The sequence below is a fragment of the Pristiophorus japonicus genome, chromosome 16 (assembly GCF_044704955.1).
Source record: "Pristiophorus japonicus isolate sPriJap1 chromosome 16, sPriJap1.hap1, whole genome shotgun sequence".
NCBI classification, from domain to species: domain Eukaryota; kingdom Metazoa; phylum Chordata; class Chondrichthyes; family Pristiophoridae; genus Pristiophorus; species Pristiophorus japonicus.
In genome coordinates, this window is record NC_091992.1 from 62,447,883 (window position 1) to 62,467,142 (window position 19,260).

The 19,260-nt window shown below is 53.2% G+C and overlaps 1 protein-coding gene and 1 pseudogene across 3 annotated transcripts in view; both read right to left on the reverse strand.

Moving 5' to 3' along the window:
* The window catches only part of LOC139226546 (alpha-2-macroglobulin-like), a 209,663-nt gene that overhangs the window by 38,118 nt on the left and 152,285 nt on the right, over nt 1–19,260 (reverse strand). For all 3 annotated transcript variants that reach the window (XM_070857384.1, XM_070857386.1, XM_070857385.1), the window contains one exon: nt 13,792–13,873. In XM_070857384.1, the coding sequence (XP_070713485.1) occupies nt 13,792–13,873 (82 nt within the window). The remainder of the gene's footprint in view (nt 1–13,791; nt 13,874–19,260) is intronic.
* Nucleotides 19,067–19,185, reverse strand: LOC139227353 (5S ribosomal RNA; annotated as a pseudogene).

Genomic DNA, 19,260 nt, shown 5'->3' on the forward strand with positions numbered 1-19,260 from the left:
GCAGCGCACATTTACTGAGGTCCAGAGGGCCGTCCTTGAGGCTATGGGCTTCGATGACGGCAGTCCTTTCGAATGGGTCGAAAGGACAAGGCAGCTCGCAGGGGAAACCCCGCAGGCGTTTGCTGACAGGCTGTGGGTGGTATACCACGCAGCCTGTGGGGAGCTCCTCGACCGGGCGAATCTTTCCGCGGTACAGACTGGCCGCTGGCTGAGGATGCTGGTGGCAAACTGCTTGCCCCGGCTCAAGGCCAGGGCAGAACTATGGTTCGATTCCCGGGACCCCAACCTCACCGAGGAAGCAGTGGTCAGGCAACTGGCACTGGTCCAACGGAATGGAGGAGGGGAGGAGGAGAAAACCTCCAAAGGTCGGGTAAATGAAGTAAAACCCAACTCGATTCCCAAAAGGGAATGGCACCAGGAGGGTGGCCGCTCGATTGATAAGGAGGGAGTGTGCTATGGGTACGGGAAAGCTGGGCATTTTAAAAGGGATTGCAGGAGCCCAGTAAAGAGATATGGGGGGAGAAGTCCTTCAGGAGCTGCCCAGAGTGGGGGAAGTGGAGCGAGCTCCTCACCATCCCTTGACGAGATAGTAGCTGCAGTGAGGACAGCGCTGGAGGGGACTGGGAAGGTAGCCACGGCAACAGGCAGGGAAGCACCAGCAACCCTGCCAGTACAGAGGCCGTGACTAGCCCAGACCCAGCCTGCATACCTGTGCCCACTAGAATACGACCCCTGGGGATGACCCTGGGTCAAGATGGAGGTTGAGGGTGTATTGGGTACTTACCTTTTGGACACTGGTGCTTCCAGCACGATAGTCCATTCGGAGGACCCTACAACCTCACCTCTATCAAACGGGGTGCCGTATCAACTAGTTGGGTTCACAGGTAATGAGAAGGCTGGGTTTTTCTCAGTCCCGCTCGCAGTTCGTTTAGGAGCACTCCAAACACAATGGAAGTGCGTCCTGATAAACTGGGAGCAGGTGGGAAAAGGGATCTTGGGGGCTGATTTCATCATCGCTCGCCAGATCCTAGTAGACTTGAGGAATCACTGTCTATGGGGCACAGTGGGCACGGGAGCAGAGGGAGAAGTCCTGGTTATTGATAAGAAACAGGGAAAAGGGACTCTGTGTACAATGAAGCCAAAAGTGGGTTACGACCTGGAAGTTCTGGTCGGTAACACCCCAGCCGAGTACCAGGCCTATGTGCAAGCAAATCTTGCAGCATTTGCCACCCATAAACACAATTGTGGGAGAGTCACAGGAATGGAGGTTAGAATAGATGGGGATCCCATGTCCCGCCCGCAAAAGCAGTATGGCTTTCCCCAAGAGGCAGAAGCAGACTTGGAGACAGCTTTAAGCTCGCTTGTCGAGCAGGGTGTTTTGAGACCCATAGCCACCCATGTCAACTCCCCGCTTTGGCCGGTTAGGAAACCAGACAATTCTTGGAGGGCTACGGTGGATTATAGGGTGCTCAATAAAAACATCCCAGCTTGTGCCCCCACAGTAGCAGCGGTTGCGGATCTGATAGGGGAAATCCCTGCATCCACAACTACGTTCACAGTGTTGGACATATCCAACGGGTTCTGGTCTATCCCTGTACGGAGGGAAGACCAGTACAAGTTTGCCTTCACCTTCCGGGAACAGCAGTATACATGGAGCTGCCTCCCACAGGGCTTTCATAATAGTCCCAGCATCTTACACCAATGCATGGCGAATTGCTTAAAAGGCTTCAGCCAGCCACACCAGCTGGTCCAGTATGCTGGCCGAACTGCTGGTCTTACTGAAGGAAGGGGGTTTTAAAGTTAACCCCAAGAAAGCCCAGATAGGTCTAGGAGAGGTAAAATTCCTGGGCCTGATGATAAGGGCAGGAGAAAGGGCCATTGATGAGGCGAGAAGAAAGGCAGTGCAGGAACTCCCTGTCCCTAGGGATGTGTCGGGGGTAAGGTCTTTCCTGGGAATCACTGGCTACTGTAGGGACTTCATCGAGGACTATGCAGCCACTGCCGCCCCTCTGCTCAGACTCCTACATAAGGAGGTCGAGTGGGAATGGGACGAGGGCTGTGAGGCAGCATTTGTCCGTCTTAAGAGAGACCTGCAGGTAGCACCAGCTCTAGGGGCAATTGATGGGGGGGGGAATTCTTCCTGGAGGTGGCAGCCAGTGGCGACAGCTTAAGTGCAGTGTTGCTCCAGGGGCGAAACGGTCAGCTGAGACCAGTGGTGTACTCCTCCAGGGTCCTCACGGAGGTAGAAAAGGGATACTCCAATTGTGAGAGGCACTTGCTTGCCACCCACTGGGCAGTAAAGAGAGCTCAGATCTTTACTGGAATATCCCCCATTACACTCCTCACCCATCATACCCCGACGCAGATGCTGTTGGACGGGAGGATTAAGGACGGGACAGTGAGCAGTGCTAGAATCACTCGCTCGACCCTCCTCCTCTCCCAAATGACTTTAAAGGTCAAGGGCCTCTGCGAGCCCAGGCTCGCAGCAAATTTAATCTATCCAGGGCAGCCGCATCGATGCTCTGTGGAGGGGGTATGGGACATTAACTTTGGATTTCGGGCAGGGATACACCCCACAGGCCGCGAGATCTATGTTGATGGCTCCAGTTCAGTGTCCGCGGGTACAAGACTCACGGGCTGCGGAGTTTGGGATCCCAAGGCAGGAATTGCCTTGGCTCTTAAACTCCCATGCACCCTGAGCGCCCAGCAGGCGGAACTCTCGGCGGTGATGTATGTGGTCACACACCCCGAGGAATTCCCTACCCCACACACGATTTGCTCGGACAGCATGTTCACTTGCAATTTGTGTACAGAGTATCTGGCGATTTGGTCACGCCGGGGGTACACCTCTGCGGATGGGAAGCCCCTTGTGACCAAACCCCTGCTAGAAAAGATTGTGGCTGCAGTGGGAGAAACCGGGGATGTATATATCCATAAGGTAAAGGCCCACTCCAAAACTGAACCACGGGGGGAAGGTAACCAGCAGGCAGACCTGCTGGCAAGGGAAGGTGCTCGTACAGGTCGCCCATGGGACCCATACGAGGCAGGCAGGATAGCAGCAGCAAGAAGCAAGCCAGGGACACAAGGGAGCGTAGGGGCGGCTGCGGCCCCGGACCTTAAAGTAGTCCAGATGCAGGATCCGATCCTGAAGGCTGCCTTGGCTGCTATCAAAAAGGGGGAAAAGGCGGAGGGCCCATACAGTGCTGCAGATATTGCTGTGCGGGAAGGCATGTTGTTTAAAGGGGACACATGGGTAGTGCCGCCACAACACCGGAGGGAATTCCTTCAGCTGGCCCATGAGGGTCCAGGTGCAGGACACCCTGGGCCGGAATCTACCTGGCAATGGGTAGAAAAGGCAGGGTGGTGGCCAGGCCTCCGGAAAGACGTCCGCAACTTCTGCGCGGGCTGTCTGGTTTGTGCTGCAAACAACCCAGACCCTCAGAAAAGGAAGGTGTCTATGGGACATGTCAGGCGGGTAGAGGGACCATGGCAGTCGATCCAGATCGACTACATCGGACCCCTACCGGCCGCCCAGGGAGGTTATAAATACTGCCTTGTCCTGGTGGATGTGTTTTCCAAGTGGGTGGAAGCCTTCCCTTGCCGAACAGCTACCGCGGTGGGGACTGCAAAAATCCTGGTGAGGGAGGTGTTCTCTCGGTGGGGTCTACCTCAAATCGTGGCGTCCAACCGGGGAAGCCACTTCACCGGCCAGGTGATGCAGGCCACCCTAAAGGTGCAGGGGAAAAGAGCCAAATGGCATGTGGACTACAACCCTCAGTCCTCAGGCCCCGTAGAACGCCTGAACCAGACCCTAAAGGAAAGGCTGCGCAAGGAGACGGGAAACTCACCGAACAAGTGGGTGGAGGTCTTACCATTGATCCTCATGGGAATCCGGGCCAGTCAGTCAAAGAGCACAGGGTACTCACCCCATGAGCTGATGATGGGTCGGATCATGAGAACCCCAGTGCATGTGTTGGCGCCGGTTCTCACCGAAGGGCAGCTTTGAGAGGTGAACCGGGACCGCTTCATCAGGAATCTGTTTGAACAGCTTCAACAGATTCACTGGCAGGCGGCCAACAACATGGGTAAACAGCACCGTGCCAATCGGCTGCTGCTGGAACCCCGTAGTCACCATGATTGGGAGGTGGGCGACCAGGTGATGGTGAGAAGCTTCGCCCGGGTCGGGGTATTTGAACCACTGTATATGGGACCATACAGCATCGTCGACAAGGCTAGCCCTATGGTCTATGCGGTTCGATTGCCTCGCCGGGTGAAGTGGTATCACATTAATCAGTGTAAATTGTTTGACCCCAAAAGAGGTAAAAAAACAGAGGGGACGAGCAAGGGAAGGGAATCAGGCACTGGGGGAAGAACAGGCCCTGGTGGATTTGGAAGCTCCGGAGGAGGCAGCGGGCCCCGAAGCTCTACAGCCAGGGCTGGTTCACTGCTCCTGTAAGGCTATCCCACCACTGGGTAGAGGTTCCCAGCCCACTAACAGAAGTAGGGAGAAAGGCTCTACCATTAGCAAGGTCCAAGGGGAAGCTGAACCTCCCATGGTGGATCAGCTGGGGCTAGCCCAAGAGGTGGAGGAGATAGCATTGCAGCCCATATTGTGGGACTCTGCACTGACAGTAAGGAGGAGTGACAGAGTGCCACAGCCCAGGGCGCCGTGGTCCCCTGTTTACTTAGCTCCCCGCCCCAGACCGAGAAGGCGAAAGACAACAGGGTTCTGTTGCGCCAGCAAGGGTCTCCCACCGATTATCAGGGGCTCGGGAGGGCCTTGGAGGGCAGCACCAGACCCATTAAGGGGGACTATACGAGCCCTTCAGCGGAGGGCATCCTGGTCCCTAGGGTACGGTCAGCCGAGTGGTCGACGATGCCTGTACAGTGACAGAATATAGCCTGGCCACCCGGGGACGGGTGGCGGTGTATATATTTTCCCTTTCTGTTTTGTTACTTTGTGTTGTGTGCATATGTGTTTAGGTAAGGCAGTGACGGTTGTGTACAGCATTTTTGTGTTTGGAACATGTTAAATGACCCGAGCCTGGAGAGGTCTCTCAAGGCAAGGCCATGTTCTTCTTGCCTTTCAGATGTCAACACCTCCCTACTGAACGTTAGTGATGCTGGTATCGCTAAGGATCTGCACCGGGCACCGAGGGGACACCGAGGATTCCCTGGTTTTCGGATGCTCCGGGGGCAGAGCGCCGACAGTGACCACAGGAGAAGGGACTCCGGCGGCGGATGGCCGGGTCACCTACTCCCACGAGGGGAGATGGCCTGGGTGGTTGGGATCGAACTCCACCAAGTACTCCAACCACAAGGACTTTACCTACGGAGAGGCCTCCATCCCCTGCCCGGAGATCACTGTGGCCACTTCCAGAGTGAGAGTGACAGACTTGACTAAACAGTGGGATAGGGCCGAACCAGTCAGGGAGAGGCGTGGCACTTTAAATGACATTTTCATGGGGTTTAACACCGGGGCATCCGCCATAAACAGTTTGGATAACATGCCGCTGGCCCTCCAGATAAATGGGTTAAAGAATCAGCTGCGCAAAATCCTGGGGGACGAGAATACCGTAGTGGGATCCGCGCTCCACGAAGAGGTGGCAATGACAGTTCACTTAAAGGAGATTATCTCTCAATTGGAGGCACAGGCCAGGGCTGTAACCGCCTTGATTCGGGAGGATAGAAACGCCTCCGATCAAGCCGCCCAAAATGAGGTGTGCATGCTCTATGGAGCCTGGTTGCTGGGAGAGGGTCGGAGTAACCTCGAGGATCTGAGACAGGGACAGGTCCCTTCCTGGATCAGCAACCAGCACTTAGCAACACTGCACCCTTATGATAATGTTTTGAGTCCTTGCCAACTTCGTGCAGTGTCGGAAGCCTACCCGGTACCGGTGGACTGTGGAAAGTCAAACCATACCATCATGGGTGTGGTGGTCAGGATGCCCGTGATGGGGACGTCCCCACGACCAGCATCCCTGTACCGAGTGGAGAATGTGGGAGTCATTCGTGGAGGGGTGCATGTTCGATTCCAAGAGGTCCCACCTTATGTCACAATGTGGGAGCACACTGTGACAGCTGCAGACCTCTCGGGCCCCCAGCACTTGAACGCTTTTGCAAGGCCACAATGTGGGTTCAGCACTGCTGGGGCAGAGCCTATCAATTGCACAATGGAGGTAATGGCCCCTAACCACATGCCTCCACAGGTAACATATGTAGGCGATAGGACGTATTGTGTCACCACAAGTGCCCAACGGTATGAACACGGACCGGGAAGGTGGTGTCCAATACCGTACAGCAGCTTTTGCTTTAAACCCAGGGCAGAGGTTCAAGTGGCACACACCAGAATCACACCCATCCCTAAACCTTCCACGATTCACCTCATGGTACAAAACAACCTCAGCCACCTACAACAATATGTCACCCATTTTGGCTATCCCATTGCCCCACTACCTGAGAAACTTACAGCCCTCCAGGCAGTGGATTTGTCTCAAAAACATTTTTACACCATGGAGCAGAAAACTGAAATTCTAGCAGGGGAGATTGCCCAGATTAAACCCCCAGCATGGTGGGATTTGGGGATACGGGCAGACATACCTGCATGGATCCGGGTGGGATCGCATGTCTTAGTAATCGGCCAACTCCTGATTGTAGCTTATCTGCTAGTTACAAGCTGTAAGCTCAGGAGAAAAAGAAAAAAAGAAAGCAGTTCCTCAGGCTACTACACAGACAGGAGAGCCGCTGCTAAACACTCAAGGCGTGTAAACAAAGTTTGACCGCGACACTTAGGCGGTTTTGTTATTCCCAGGGATGACTGCGTTTTCATACATGGCCCCTGGGGAGTTTGCAGGGCAGGTTTCTTTGTTTTACGGTTAAGACTGAAATGAGACTCAATGTGCAATTGCTGCTGTAACCGTAAGTACATATATGTATATTGCTGTCGTATATTGTAACCTGTTGGATTCTGTTTTTTGTACCGCGTTAAAAGGAATTACGATATATATCGACGGGATCAGTTTCGAGTTAAACTGGGGAAAGTTGGGCAATTTGGGAGACTTAGGGTTTTCTCACCACCCTGAACTTTGACACACTCGAGTGGTGTCTGACTGTGTCAGATGGGGGATTATGTAGGGGAGGGCGAAAACCGCCTCATTTTACCCAGAAGGAAAAGGGCTGTGGGATCAGTCTGTGCTGTGAATTGAAACCGATAACAGTTTGACCTTGGCAGAGCAGTGATTGGACGGGGGACGACACCGGAGGGCCAATGGTGAGACAGAGTCAGCCCGAAGCATGGGGCTTTCAAGCCAATGGGAGAGCACTTGCTCGAAAACTGGGACTGACTCACAGCCATTATCGGACTATTGTCTTCCCCATGTTTACACTATGGAAGGAAATTATGCAGACCTTCAGAAAACTAGGGAACCCAAAACAACCCAATGGTTACAGGAGGCCAATGCAATTAACACCCACTCAAACCTTGAGTAGGTTAACATCAGTGGAAAAAAACCCGCAATAATCAAAAACTGCTGCATTTTTCAAAATCACAAAATCCACCAATGAGAAGAATCGACTTCAGCAGGAGAGGCGGACTGGATAATCTGGCTATAAAAAGGGGTTTCTGACGTAGTGTGTGTGGTTCCCTGCCCTCGTCATCCAACAACCACAACCAGCAAGACTCTCGACACTGAAGGAAAACCAGTGTCTGAAGACACCGAAGATAGAAGAAACAATAGCAGAAGGGACAGTAGTGAGTATAACCTCTGGTCCCCAGAACTCCCAATTCAGTTAGACCAGGAAAGATGGGAGGTTGGGCATTGTACTGCTAAACTTGTGTAAAGATTTTCGTTGAGTCCGTTTAGTAGGATTTAGGGGGATTGTTTTGTTGGTGTATTGCTGTTTGTTGAGATACACCCTGTCAAATAAATTGGAAGCCTTAAGTTCCTCTTGGAATCACCTTGTCTCAGTTCTATTGTATTACATCTCCTGATCGTGAGTCTTATGTCAGAACAGTGTAAGGGAAGCTAGGAGCGCCTCGAAAACGCTCAACTGTGTGTCACAGGCTAGGGAAGAAGGGGTTAGGAGTGTTTGACACTCACAAGTGCCTCACAGGCTAGGCATAAGCTGTGGGGACGCACGAGTCTCAAAACCCCCTTCATAAGCTGTGGACACAGTCTCTCCAGGGGTGCTCTTGCAGCACTCAGGGTACCTCACAGGCCAGGCATAAGCTGTGAGGGCAGAAGCCCAGAGAGAGACACCCAAGGCACAACAACACTCCCTGAAAACCCCTTACACGTGTGACCTCGGGTTTCCCCGGGCGTGTGACCTCGGGAGTCCATTGGTATGTGTGTGAGCTCGGGATTCCCCAGGAGTGTGTGAGAGCTCGAGATTCCCCGGGTGTGTGTGTGAGCTCGGGATTCCCCGATGTGTGTGAGAGCTCAGGATTCCCCGGGTGTGTGTGTGAGCTCGAGATTCTCCGGGTGCGTGAGGAATTCCCCGGGTGTGTGACCTCGGGATTCCCCGGGCGTGTGAGCTCGGGATTCCATTGGTGTGTGTGTGACCTTGGGATTCTCTGAGTGTGTGAGCTCGGGATTCCCCGGGCGTGTGTGTGATCTCGGGATTCCCCGTGTGTGTGTGATCTCGGGATTCCCCGGGTGTGTGTGTGAGCTCGGGATTCTCCGGGTGTGTGTGTGAGCTCGGGATTCCCTGGGTGTGTGTGTGAGCTCGGGATTCCCCAGGAGTGAGTGTGAGCTCGAGATTCCCCGGGTGTGTGTGTGAGCTTGGGATTCCCCGATGTGTGTGAGAGCTCAGGATTCCCCGGGTGTGTGTGTGAGCTCGGGATTCTCCGGGTGCATGAGGGATTCCCCGGGTGTGTGACCTCGGGATTCCCCGGGCGTGTGAGCTCGGGATTCCAATTGTGTGTGTGTGAGGGATTCCCCGGGTGTGTGTGTGAGCTCGGGATTCTCTGGGTGTGTGAGCTCGGGATTCCCCGGGTGTGTGCGTGAGCTCGAGATTCCCTGGGTGTGTGAGGGATTCCCCGGGGGTGTGTGTGAGCTCGGGATTCCCTGGGTGTGTGCGTGACCTCGGGATTCCCCGGGTGTGTGAGGGATTCCCCGGGGGTGTGTGTGAGCTCGGGATTCCCCCAGTGTGTGAGGGATTCCCCGGGTGTATGAGAGAGCTCGGGATTCCCCAGGTGTGTGTGTGAGCTCGGGATTCCCCGGGTGTGTGTGAGAGCTCGGGAATCTCCGGGGGTGTGTGAGCTCGGGAATCCCCGGTTGTGTGTGAGCGCTCGGGATTCCCCGTGTGCGTGTGAGAGAGGGATTTCCCGGGTGTGAGAGCTCGGGATTACCCGGATGTGTGTGTGAGCTCGTGATTCCCCGGATGTCTGAGAGCTCGGGATTCCCCGGGTGTGTGTGTGAGCTCGGGATTCACCGGTGTGTGAGGGATTCCCCAGGTGTGTGACCTCGGTATTCCCCGGGCGTGTGTAGAGGAGGGTAAAACCCCCCTCATTTTACCCAGAAGGAAAAGGGCTGTGGGATCAGTCTGTGCTGTGAATTGAAACCGATAACAGTTTGACCTTGGCGGAGCAGTGATTGGACGGGGGAGGACACCGGAGGGCCAATGGTGAGACAGATTCAGCCCGAAGCATGGGGCTTTCAAGCCAATGGGAGAGCACTTGCTCGAAAACTGGGACTGACTCACAGCCATTATCGGACTATTGTCTTCCCCATGTTTACACTATGGAAGGAAATTATGCAGATCTTCAGAAAACCAGGGAACCCAAAACAGCCCAAGGACCTATACAATGGCTACAGGAGGCCAATGCAATCAACACCCACTCAAACCTTGAGTAGGTTAACATCAGTGGAAAAAAACCCGCAATAATCTAAAACTGCTGCATTTTTTTAAATCACAAAGTCCACCAATGAGAAGAATCGACTTCGGCAGGAGAGGCGGACTGGATAATCTGACGCAGTGTGTGTATTTCCCTGCCCTCGTCATCCAACAACCACAACCAGCAAGACTCTCGACACTGAAGGAAAACCAGTGTCCGAAGACACCGAAGATAGAAGAAAAAACCCACTAGACTGCAGAAGGCACAGTAGTGAGTATAACCTCTGGTCCCCAGAACTCCCAATTCAGTTAGGCCAGGAAATGGTGGGAGGTTGGGTATTGTACTGCTAAACTTGTGTAAAGATTTTCGTTGTATCCGTTTAGTGGGATTTAGGGGGATTGTTTTGTTGGTGTATTGCTGTTTGTTGAGATACACCCTGTCAAATAAATTGGAAGCCTTAAGTTCCTCTTGGAATCACCTTGTCTCAGTTCTATTGTATTACATCTCCTGATCATGAGTCTTATGTCAGAACAGTGTAAGGGAAGCTAGGAGCGCCTCGAAAACGCTCAACTGTGTGTCACAGGCTAGGGAAGAAGGGGTTAGGAGTGTTTGACACTCACAGGTGCCTCACAGGCTAGGCATAAGCTGTGGGGACGCACGAGTCTCAAAACCCCCTTCATAAGCTTGCAGCACTCAGGGTACCTCACAGACCAGGCATAAGCTGTGAGGGCAGAAGCCCAGAGAGAGACACCCAAGGCACAACACGTGTGACCTCGGGGTTCCACGGGCGTGTGACCTCGGGAGTCCATTGGTGTGTGTGAGAGCTCGAGATTCCCCGGGTGTGTGTGTGAGCTCGGGATTCCCCGATGTGTGTGAGAGCTCGGGATTCCCCGGGTGTGTGTGTGAGCTTGGGATTCTCCGGGTGCATGAGGGATTCCCGGGTGTGTGTGAGAGCTCGGGATTTCCCGGGTGTGTGTGAGAGCTCGGGATTCCCCGATGTGTGTGTGAGGGATTCCCCGGGTGTGTGACCTCGGGATTCCCCGGGCGTGTGAGCTCAGGATTCCATTGGTGTGTGTGTGAGGGATTCCCCGGGTGTGTGTGAGAGCTCGGGATTCTCTGGGTGTGTGTGTGAGCTCGGGATTCTCTGGGTGTGCGAGCTCGGGATTCCCCGTGTGTGTGTGAGAGCTCGGGATTCCCCGGGTGCATGTGTGAGCTCGGGATTTCCCGGGTGTGTGAGAGCTCGGGATTCCACGGGTGTGTGTGTGAGCTTGGGATTCCCCGCGTGTGTGTGTGAGCTCGGGATTCCCCGGGTGTGTGAGAGCTCGGGATTCCACGGGTGTGTGTGTGAGCTTGGGATTCCCCGCGTGTGTGTGTGAGCTCGGGATTCACCGGGTGTGTGAGAGAGCTCGAGATTCCCCGGGTGTGTGTGAGGGATTCCCCGGTGTGTGTATGAGCTCGGGATTCCCCGGGTGTGTGTATGAGGGATTCCCCGGGTGTGTGAGCTCAGGATTCCCCAGGTGTGTGTGTGAGGGATTTCCCGGATGTGTGAGGGATACCCCGAGTGAGAGAGAGCTCGGGATTCCCCGTGTGTGTGTGAGCTCGGGATTCCCCGGGTGTGTGTGAGAGCGATTCCCCGGGTGTGTGTGAGAGCTCGGGATTTCTCGGCTGTGTGTGTGAGGGATTCCCCGGATGTGAGAGAGAGCTTGGGATTCCCCGGTTGTGTGTGTGAGGGATTCCCCGGATGTGTGAGAGAGCTTGGGATTCCCTGGTTGTGTGTGTGAGGGATTCCCCGGATGTGTGAGAGAGCTCGGGATTCCCCAGGTGTGTAAGGGATTTCCCGAGTGTGAGAGAGCTCAGGATTCCCCGGGTGTGTAAGGGATTCCCCGGGTGTGTGTGTGAGCTCGGGATTCTCCGGGTGTGTGAGGGATTCCCCGGGTGTGTGTGTGAGTTCGGGATTCCCCGGGTGTGTGTGTGAGCTCGGGATTTCCCGGGTGTGTGTGTGAGCTCGGGATTCCCCGGGTGTGTGAGAGAGCTCGGGATTCCCCGGGTGTGTGTGAGCACTCGGGATTCCTCGGGTGTGTGTGTGTGAACTTGGGATTCCCGGGTGTGTGTGAGGGATTCCCTGGGTATGTGTGTGAGGGATTCCCCAGGTGTGTGTGAGAGCTCGGGATTCCCCGGGTGTGTGTGTGAGGGATTCCCCGGGTGTGTGAGAGAGCTCGGGATTCCCCGGGTGTGTGTATGAGCTCGGGATTCCCCGGGTGTGTGTATGAGGGATTCCCCGGGTGTGTGAGCTCAGGATTCCCCGGGTGTGTGTGTGAGGGATTTCCCAGATGTGTGAGGGATTCCCCGAGTGTGAGAGAGCTCGGGATTCCCCGGGTGTGTGTGAGAGCGATTCCCCGGGTGTGTGTGAGAGCTCGGGATTCCCCGGGTGTGTGTGTGAGGGATTCCCCGAGTGAGAGCGAGCTCGGGATTCCCCGGGTGTGTGTGTGAGCGATTCCCCGGGTGGGTGAGAGAGCTCAGGATTCCCCGGGTGTGTGTGTGAGGAATTCCCCAGGTGAGTATGAGAGCTCAGGATTCCCCAGGTGTGTGTGTGAGCTCGGGATTCCCCGGGTGTGTGTGAGAGCTCAGGATTCTAGGGGGTGTGTGAGCTCGGGAATCCCCGGTTGTGTGTGAGCGCTCGGGATTTCCCGTGTGCGTGTAAGAGAGGGATTTCCCGGGTGAGAGAGCTCGGGATTACCCGCATGTCTGTGAGAGCTCGGGATTCCCCGGGTGTGTGTGAGCTCGGGATTCCCCGGTGTGTGAGGGATTCCCCGTGTGTGTGTGAGAGCTCGGGATTCCCCGGGTGTGTGTGAGAGCTCGGGATTCCCCGGTGTGTGTGTGAGCTTAGGATTCTGTGAGAGCTCGGTATTCCCCGGGTGTGTGTGAGCTCGGGATTCCCCGGTGTGTGAGGGATTCCCCGTGTGTGTGTGAGAGCTCGGGATTCCCCGGGTGTGTGTGTGAGCTTGGGATTCCCCGGGTGTGTGTGTGAGCTTGGGATTCCCCGGGTGTGTGTGTGAGGGATTTCCCGGATGTGTGAGGGATTCCCTGAGTGTGAGAGAGTTCGGGATTCCCTGGGTGTGTGTGTGAGCTCAGGATTCCCCGGGTGTATGTGTGAGGGATTCCCCGTGTGTGTGTGAGAGCTCGGGATTCCCCGGGTGTGTGTGAAAGCTCGGGATTCCCCGTGTGTGTGTGTGAGCTCGAGATTCCCCGGGTGTATGTGTGAGCTCAGAATTCCCTGGGTGCGTGTGTGAGCTCGGGATTCCCCAGGTGTGTGAGCTCAGGATTCCCCGGGTGTGTGTGAGAGCTCAGGATTCCACGGGTATTTGTGTGAGCTCAGGATTCCCCGGGGGTGTGTGTGAGCTCAGGATTCCCCGGGTGTGTGTGTGAGCTCAGGATTCCCCGGGTGTGTGTGTGAGCTCAGGATTCCCCGGGTATGTGTGTGAGCTCGGGATTCCCCGGGTGTGTGTGTGAGCTCAGGATTCCCCGGGTATGTGTGTGAGCTCAGGATTCCCCGGGTATGTGTGTGAGCTCGGGATTCCCCGGGTGTGTGAGCTCAGGATTACCCGGGGGTGTGTGTGAGCTCAGGATTCCCCGGGTATGTGTGTGAGCTCGGGATTCCCCGGGTGTGTGAGCTCAAGATTACCCGGGGGTGTGTGTGAGCTCAGGATTCCCCGGGTATGTGTGTGAGGGATTCCCCGGGTGTGTGTGTGAGCTCGAGATTCCCCGGGTGTGTGTGTGAGGGATTCCCCGGGTGTGTGTGTGAGCTCAGGATTCCCCGGGTATGTGTGTGAGCTCGGGATTCCCCGGGTGTGTGTGTGTGAGCTCAGGATTACCCGGGGGTGTGTGTGAGCTCGTGATTCCCCGGGTTTGTGTGTGCGCGGAATGGGCCGGAACCGATCGCTCCTTGTGATCTATACCAGGTGTTCCCCTCCGAGTCGCTCGCCCCAAACGCGCTGAAGGATCCATCATGGTGTTTGAACGTTAGTTGCCGCTGGTAACCTGTGTGGGGGGGGCGGGGGGTGGTGGAGAAAAAGAAAGACTTGCATTTATATAGCGCCTTTCACCATCACTAAACCATCTCAAAGCGCTTTACAGCCAATGAAGTACTTTTGGAGTGTAGTCACTGTTGTAATGTGGGAAACACAGCAGCCAATTTGCGCACAGCAAGCTCCCACAAACAACAATGTGATAATGACAAGATAATCTGTTTTTTGTTATGTTGATTGAGGGATAAATATTGGCCCCAGGTCACCGGGGATAACTCCCCTGCTCTTCTTGGAAATAGTGCCACAGGATCTTTTACGTCCACCTTGAGAGAGCAGATGGGGCCTCGGTTTAACGTCTCATCCAAAAGACGGCACCTCCAACAGTGCAGCACTCCCTCAGCACTGCACCGGAGGGTCGGCCGAGATTTATGTGCTCAAGTTCCTGGAGTGGGACTTGAACCCACAACCTTCTGGTGACACAGAAACAGGCCATTCGGCCCAACCAGTCCATATGCTTGCTTAACCTGTCCTTAAATGCATCGATACTATTCGCTTCAACCACTCCGTGGTAGTGAGTTCCACATTCTCACCACTCTCCGGGTAAATACGTTTCTTCTGAATTCCCCATTGGATTTCTTGGTGACTGTCTTATATTGATGGCCTCTAGTTATGCTCTTCCCCACAAGTGGAAACACTCTCTCTGAATCCACTCTATCAAATCCTTTCGTCATTTTAAAGATCTCGATTCGGTCACCCCTCGGCCTTCTTTGGTAAGCACCATTCCATGGAACCACATGAAGAAGTTATACAAATGGAATTGTTTTCACAGTTGAATTAACCAGAAAAGCACTGACTGCAACTCAAGTTCTTTCGTTTTAATGTTCTATCAGGTTATAAAAGTCAAATCATGAACGGGAAGAGTCGAAAGTGATCATGCAGGTCCCATCCGATCGGAGCTCCTGTCCAACAGTCGCATTGTCCAGTTACAGGTGCAATGTCAGTTCTGGCTGCACCAAATACTTTCTCTTGGCCTGAAGCTCTTCTATAAAAAGGTCTCCAACTTTCCACTCCCGTCACAAGACAGGCTTCTTCCACAGGTCAGCAGTTCCTCTGGCACTGGACAGACTGAAGGTTTGGCCAAGATTGTTCTGCTGAGCTTCCAGCACTCATCAGTTAGATAGGTCACCACACACAGCGCGTGCACACACACACAACCCACTCACACACTCACAACACACACACACTCACACTCACTGTTATATATGTAAACTTGTATTTACTCTGTACAGCCACCAGAGGGCTCATCCCCTGGAGTCCCAAGGGATCCCATAATCCCTTGGAAGCACAGGTATTTAAGGAGGCCTCACAGGTTGGTGGGGCACTCTGCAGACCTGCAATAAAAGACTATGGTCACACTTTACTTTGAGCTCAGTGTTCAGTCTGACTCTTTCTCCATACAACTGGCGATGAGATACAGATAGTGAACCCAAAGATGCAGAGAACAGAGGGCATCCTGGAGAAATTCTCAGAGGGAGATGATTGGGAAATTTTTGTGGAGCGACTCGACCAATACTTCGTGGCCAATGAGCTAGATGGGGAAGAGAACGCTGCCAAACGAAGGGCGATCCTCCTCACCGTCATTGGGGCACCAACGTATGGCCTCATGAAGAATCTGCTCACTCCAGCGAAACCCACGGAGAAATCATACGATGATTTGTGCACACTGGTCCAAGAGCATTTGAACCCGAAGGAAAGCGTTCTGATGGTGAGGTATCGGTTCTACACCTACAAAAGGTCTGAGGGCCAGGAAGTGGCGAGTTGTGTCGCCGAGCTAAGACGCCTTGCAGGACATTGCGAATTTGAAGGACATTTGGAGCACATGCTCAGAGACTTTTACGTACTTGGCATTGGCCACGAAACCATACTTTGCAAACTTTTGACTGCAGAGACCCCAACCTTGAGTAAGGCCACAGCGATAGCCCAGGCGTTCATTGCCACCAGTGACAATACGAAGCAAATCTCTCAGCACACAAGTGCTGCTGCAAGTACTGTGAACAAAGTGATGATGTTTTTGAATCGCAACGTACAGGGCAGGTCACACACGCCTGCAGCTAAACGTCTGCAGATGTCTCGGAGTCCACCATCAAGGATGATGAATGTAAGGCCATTAACACCTTTTTGGCGCTGAGTGGGTGATCATCGTTTCCATTCATGCTGATTCAAAGGGTACGTTTGCAAGGGCTGTGGAACAATGGGACACCTCCAATGAGTGTGCAGGCGAGTGGCAAATCCTGTTGAACCTGCAAACCACCATGTGGCAGAGGAGGATCACGACGAAACAGAGCCTCAGATAGAGGAGGCAGAGGTACATGGGGTACACACATTCACCATGAATTGTCCCCTGATAATGCTGAATGTTGAACTAAATGGACTCCCGGTGTCAATGGAGCTGGACACGGGTGCGAGCCAGTCCATCATGGGCAAAAAGACTTTCGAAAGCTTGTGGTGCAACAAGGCCTCAAGGCCAGTCTTAACTCCAGTTCGCATGAAACTAAGAACTTACACAAAATAACTGATTCCTGTAATCGGCAATGCTACTGTAAAGATCTCCTACGAAGGAGCGGTGCACAAGCTACCACTCTGGGTGGTACCGGACGATGGTCCCACGTTGCTCGGCAGGAGCTGGCTGGGAAAGATACGCTGGAACTGGGACAACGTCCGAGCGCTATCGCCCGCGGACGACACTTCGAGTGCCTAGTTCTTAAACAAATTTCCTTCGCTGTTCGGACCAGGCATCGGGAAATTCCAAGGAACAAAAGTGCAGATCCACCTAATTTTGGGGGTGCGACCCATCCATCACAAGGCATGAGCAGTACTGTACATGATGAGAGAAAGGATCGAGATTGAGCTAGACCGGCTGCAAAGAGAGAGCATCATTTCACTGATCGAGTTCAACGAGTGGGCCAGGGAGACGGCACCTTCAGAATCTGTAGCGATTACAATGTAATGATCAATCGTTTCTCCCTGCAGGACCAATACCCACTACCAAAGGCCGACGACCTCTTTGCAACACTGGCTGGAGGAAAGATGTTCACGAAGTTGGATCTGACTTCAGCCTACATGACGCAGGAACTGGAGGAATCATCGAAGGCCCTCACCTGTATCAACACACACAAAGATCTTTTTATTTATGACAGATGCCCGTTTGGAATTCGATCAGTGGTGGCGATATTCCAGAGAAACATGGAAAGCTTACTGAAGTCGGTTCTGCACACCGTGGTCTTCCAGGACGACATCTTGGTCACAGGTCGGAACACAGTCGAGCATCTGCAGAACCTGGAGGAGGTTCTTAGTCGACTCAACCGCGTGGGGCTCAGGTTAAAATGCTCGAAGTGCATTTTCCTGGCACCTGAAGTGGAGTTCTTGGGAAGGAGGATTGCGGCGGATGGCATCAGGCCCACCAATGCAAAGACGGAGACAATCGAGAACGTACCGAGGCCACAGAACGTGACGGAGCTGCGGTAGTGTTCCTGGGACTCCTGAACTACTTTGGTAATTTCTTACCGGGTCTCAGCACACTGTTAGAACCACTGCATGTCTTATACGAAAAGGGGACGAATGGGTTTGGGGCAAAAGCCAAGAAAATGCCTTTGTAACAGCGAGAAAATTGTTATGCTCAAACAAATTGCTTGTGTTGTATGATCCATGTAAGTGTTTGGTAGTTGGGTGCGTATTGCCAGAAGCTAATGATTTCGGGAAACTGCAACCGGTTGCTTATGCATCCAGGAGTCTGTCTAAGGCTGAGAGAGCCTACAGCATGATTGAGAAAGAAGTGTTAGAGTGTGTCTATGGGGTAAAGAAAATGCATCAATACATGTTTGGGCTAAAATTCAAATTGGAAACTGACCATAAGCCACTTATATCCCTGTTCTCCGAGTGTAAAAGGATAAATACCAACGCATCGGCCCGCATCCAAAGATGGGCGCTCACATTGTCCGCATACGCCACAGGCCAGGCACAGAAAACTGCGCCGATGCTCTCAGTAGGCTGCCATTGCCCACCACGGGGGTGGAAATGGCACAGCCCGCAGATCTAGCCATGGTTATGGAAGCATTTGAGAGTGAGCAATCGCCCACATCAAAACCTGGACAAGCCAGGACCCCTTATTATCTCTAGTCAAACGCTGTGTGCTTCACGGGAGCTGGTCCAGTGTCCCAGTGGAAATGCAGGAAGAGATAAAGCCGTTCCAGCGGCGCAAAGATGAAATGTCTATACAGGCAGACTGCCTTCTGTGGGGCAATCGAGTAGTGGTCCCCAAGAAGGGCAGAGACAGCTTTGAGGATATAACGAGCATGGTGGATAGAGGTACACCGATGGATGTGGTGTATTTAGATTTCCAAAAGGCATTTGATAAGGTGCCACACAAAAGGTTACTGCAGAAGATAAAGGTACGCGGAGTCAGAGGAAATGAATTAGCATGGATCGAGAATTGGCTGGCCAACAGAAAGAAGAGAGTCGGGATAAATGGGTCCTTTTCGGGTTGGAAATCGGTGGTTAGTGGTGTGCCACAGGGATCAGTGCTGGGACCACAACTGTTTACAACATACATAGATGACCTGGAAGAGGGAACAGAGTGTAGTGTAACAAAATTTGCAGATGACACAAAGATTAGTGGGAAAGCGGGTTGTGTAGAGGACACAGAAAGGCTGCAAAGAGATTTAGATAGGTTAAGCGAATGGGCTAAGGTTTGGCAGATGGAATACAATGTCGGAAAATGTGAGGTCATCCACCTTGGAAAAAAAAACAGTAAAAGGGAATATTATTTGAATGGGGAGAAATTACAACATGCTGCGGTGCAGAGGGACCTGGGGGTCCTTGTGCATGAAACTCTTTTAGAGTCTACCTACAAAACATAAAACATTAAACCGTGCCACCCCAGACATTTACAAGGCCCTTTTTTCCCTTTTTTTGGGTTTTTTTTTGTTGTTTTTTTTTTTGGGGCACTAAAATCACAATTTTCCCAGTGCCCCCTATAAAAGGGAAGGGGACACTAAAAGCACCTCCTTGTGCATGAAACTCTTTTGAGTTTACCTGCAAAAACATAAACATTAAAACCATGCCACCCGACCTGGGTGACACAGCAGACATTTTCAAGGCCCCTTTTTTTTTTTTTATTTATTTTTTTTTTGGTTTTTTTGGGGCGCAAAGCCTACTGCACCTGGTATTCCCAGGCAGTCTCCCATCAAAGTACTAACCAGGCCTGACTCTGCTGAGCTTCCGAGATCAGACGAGATCGGGCGTTTTCAGACTAGTGTGGCCGTAGGCTCCTTGTGCATGAATCCCAAAAAGTTAGTTTGCAGGTGCAGCAGGTAATCAGGAAGGCGAATGGAATGTTGGCCC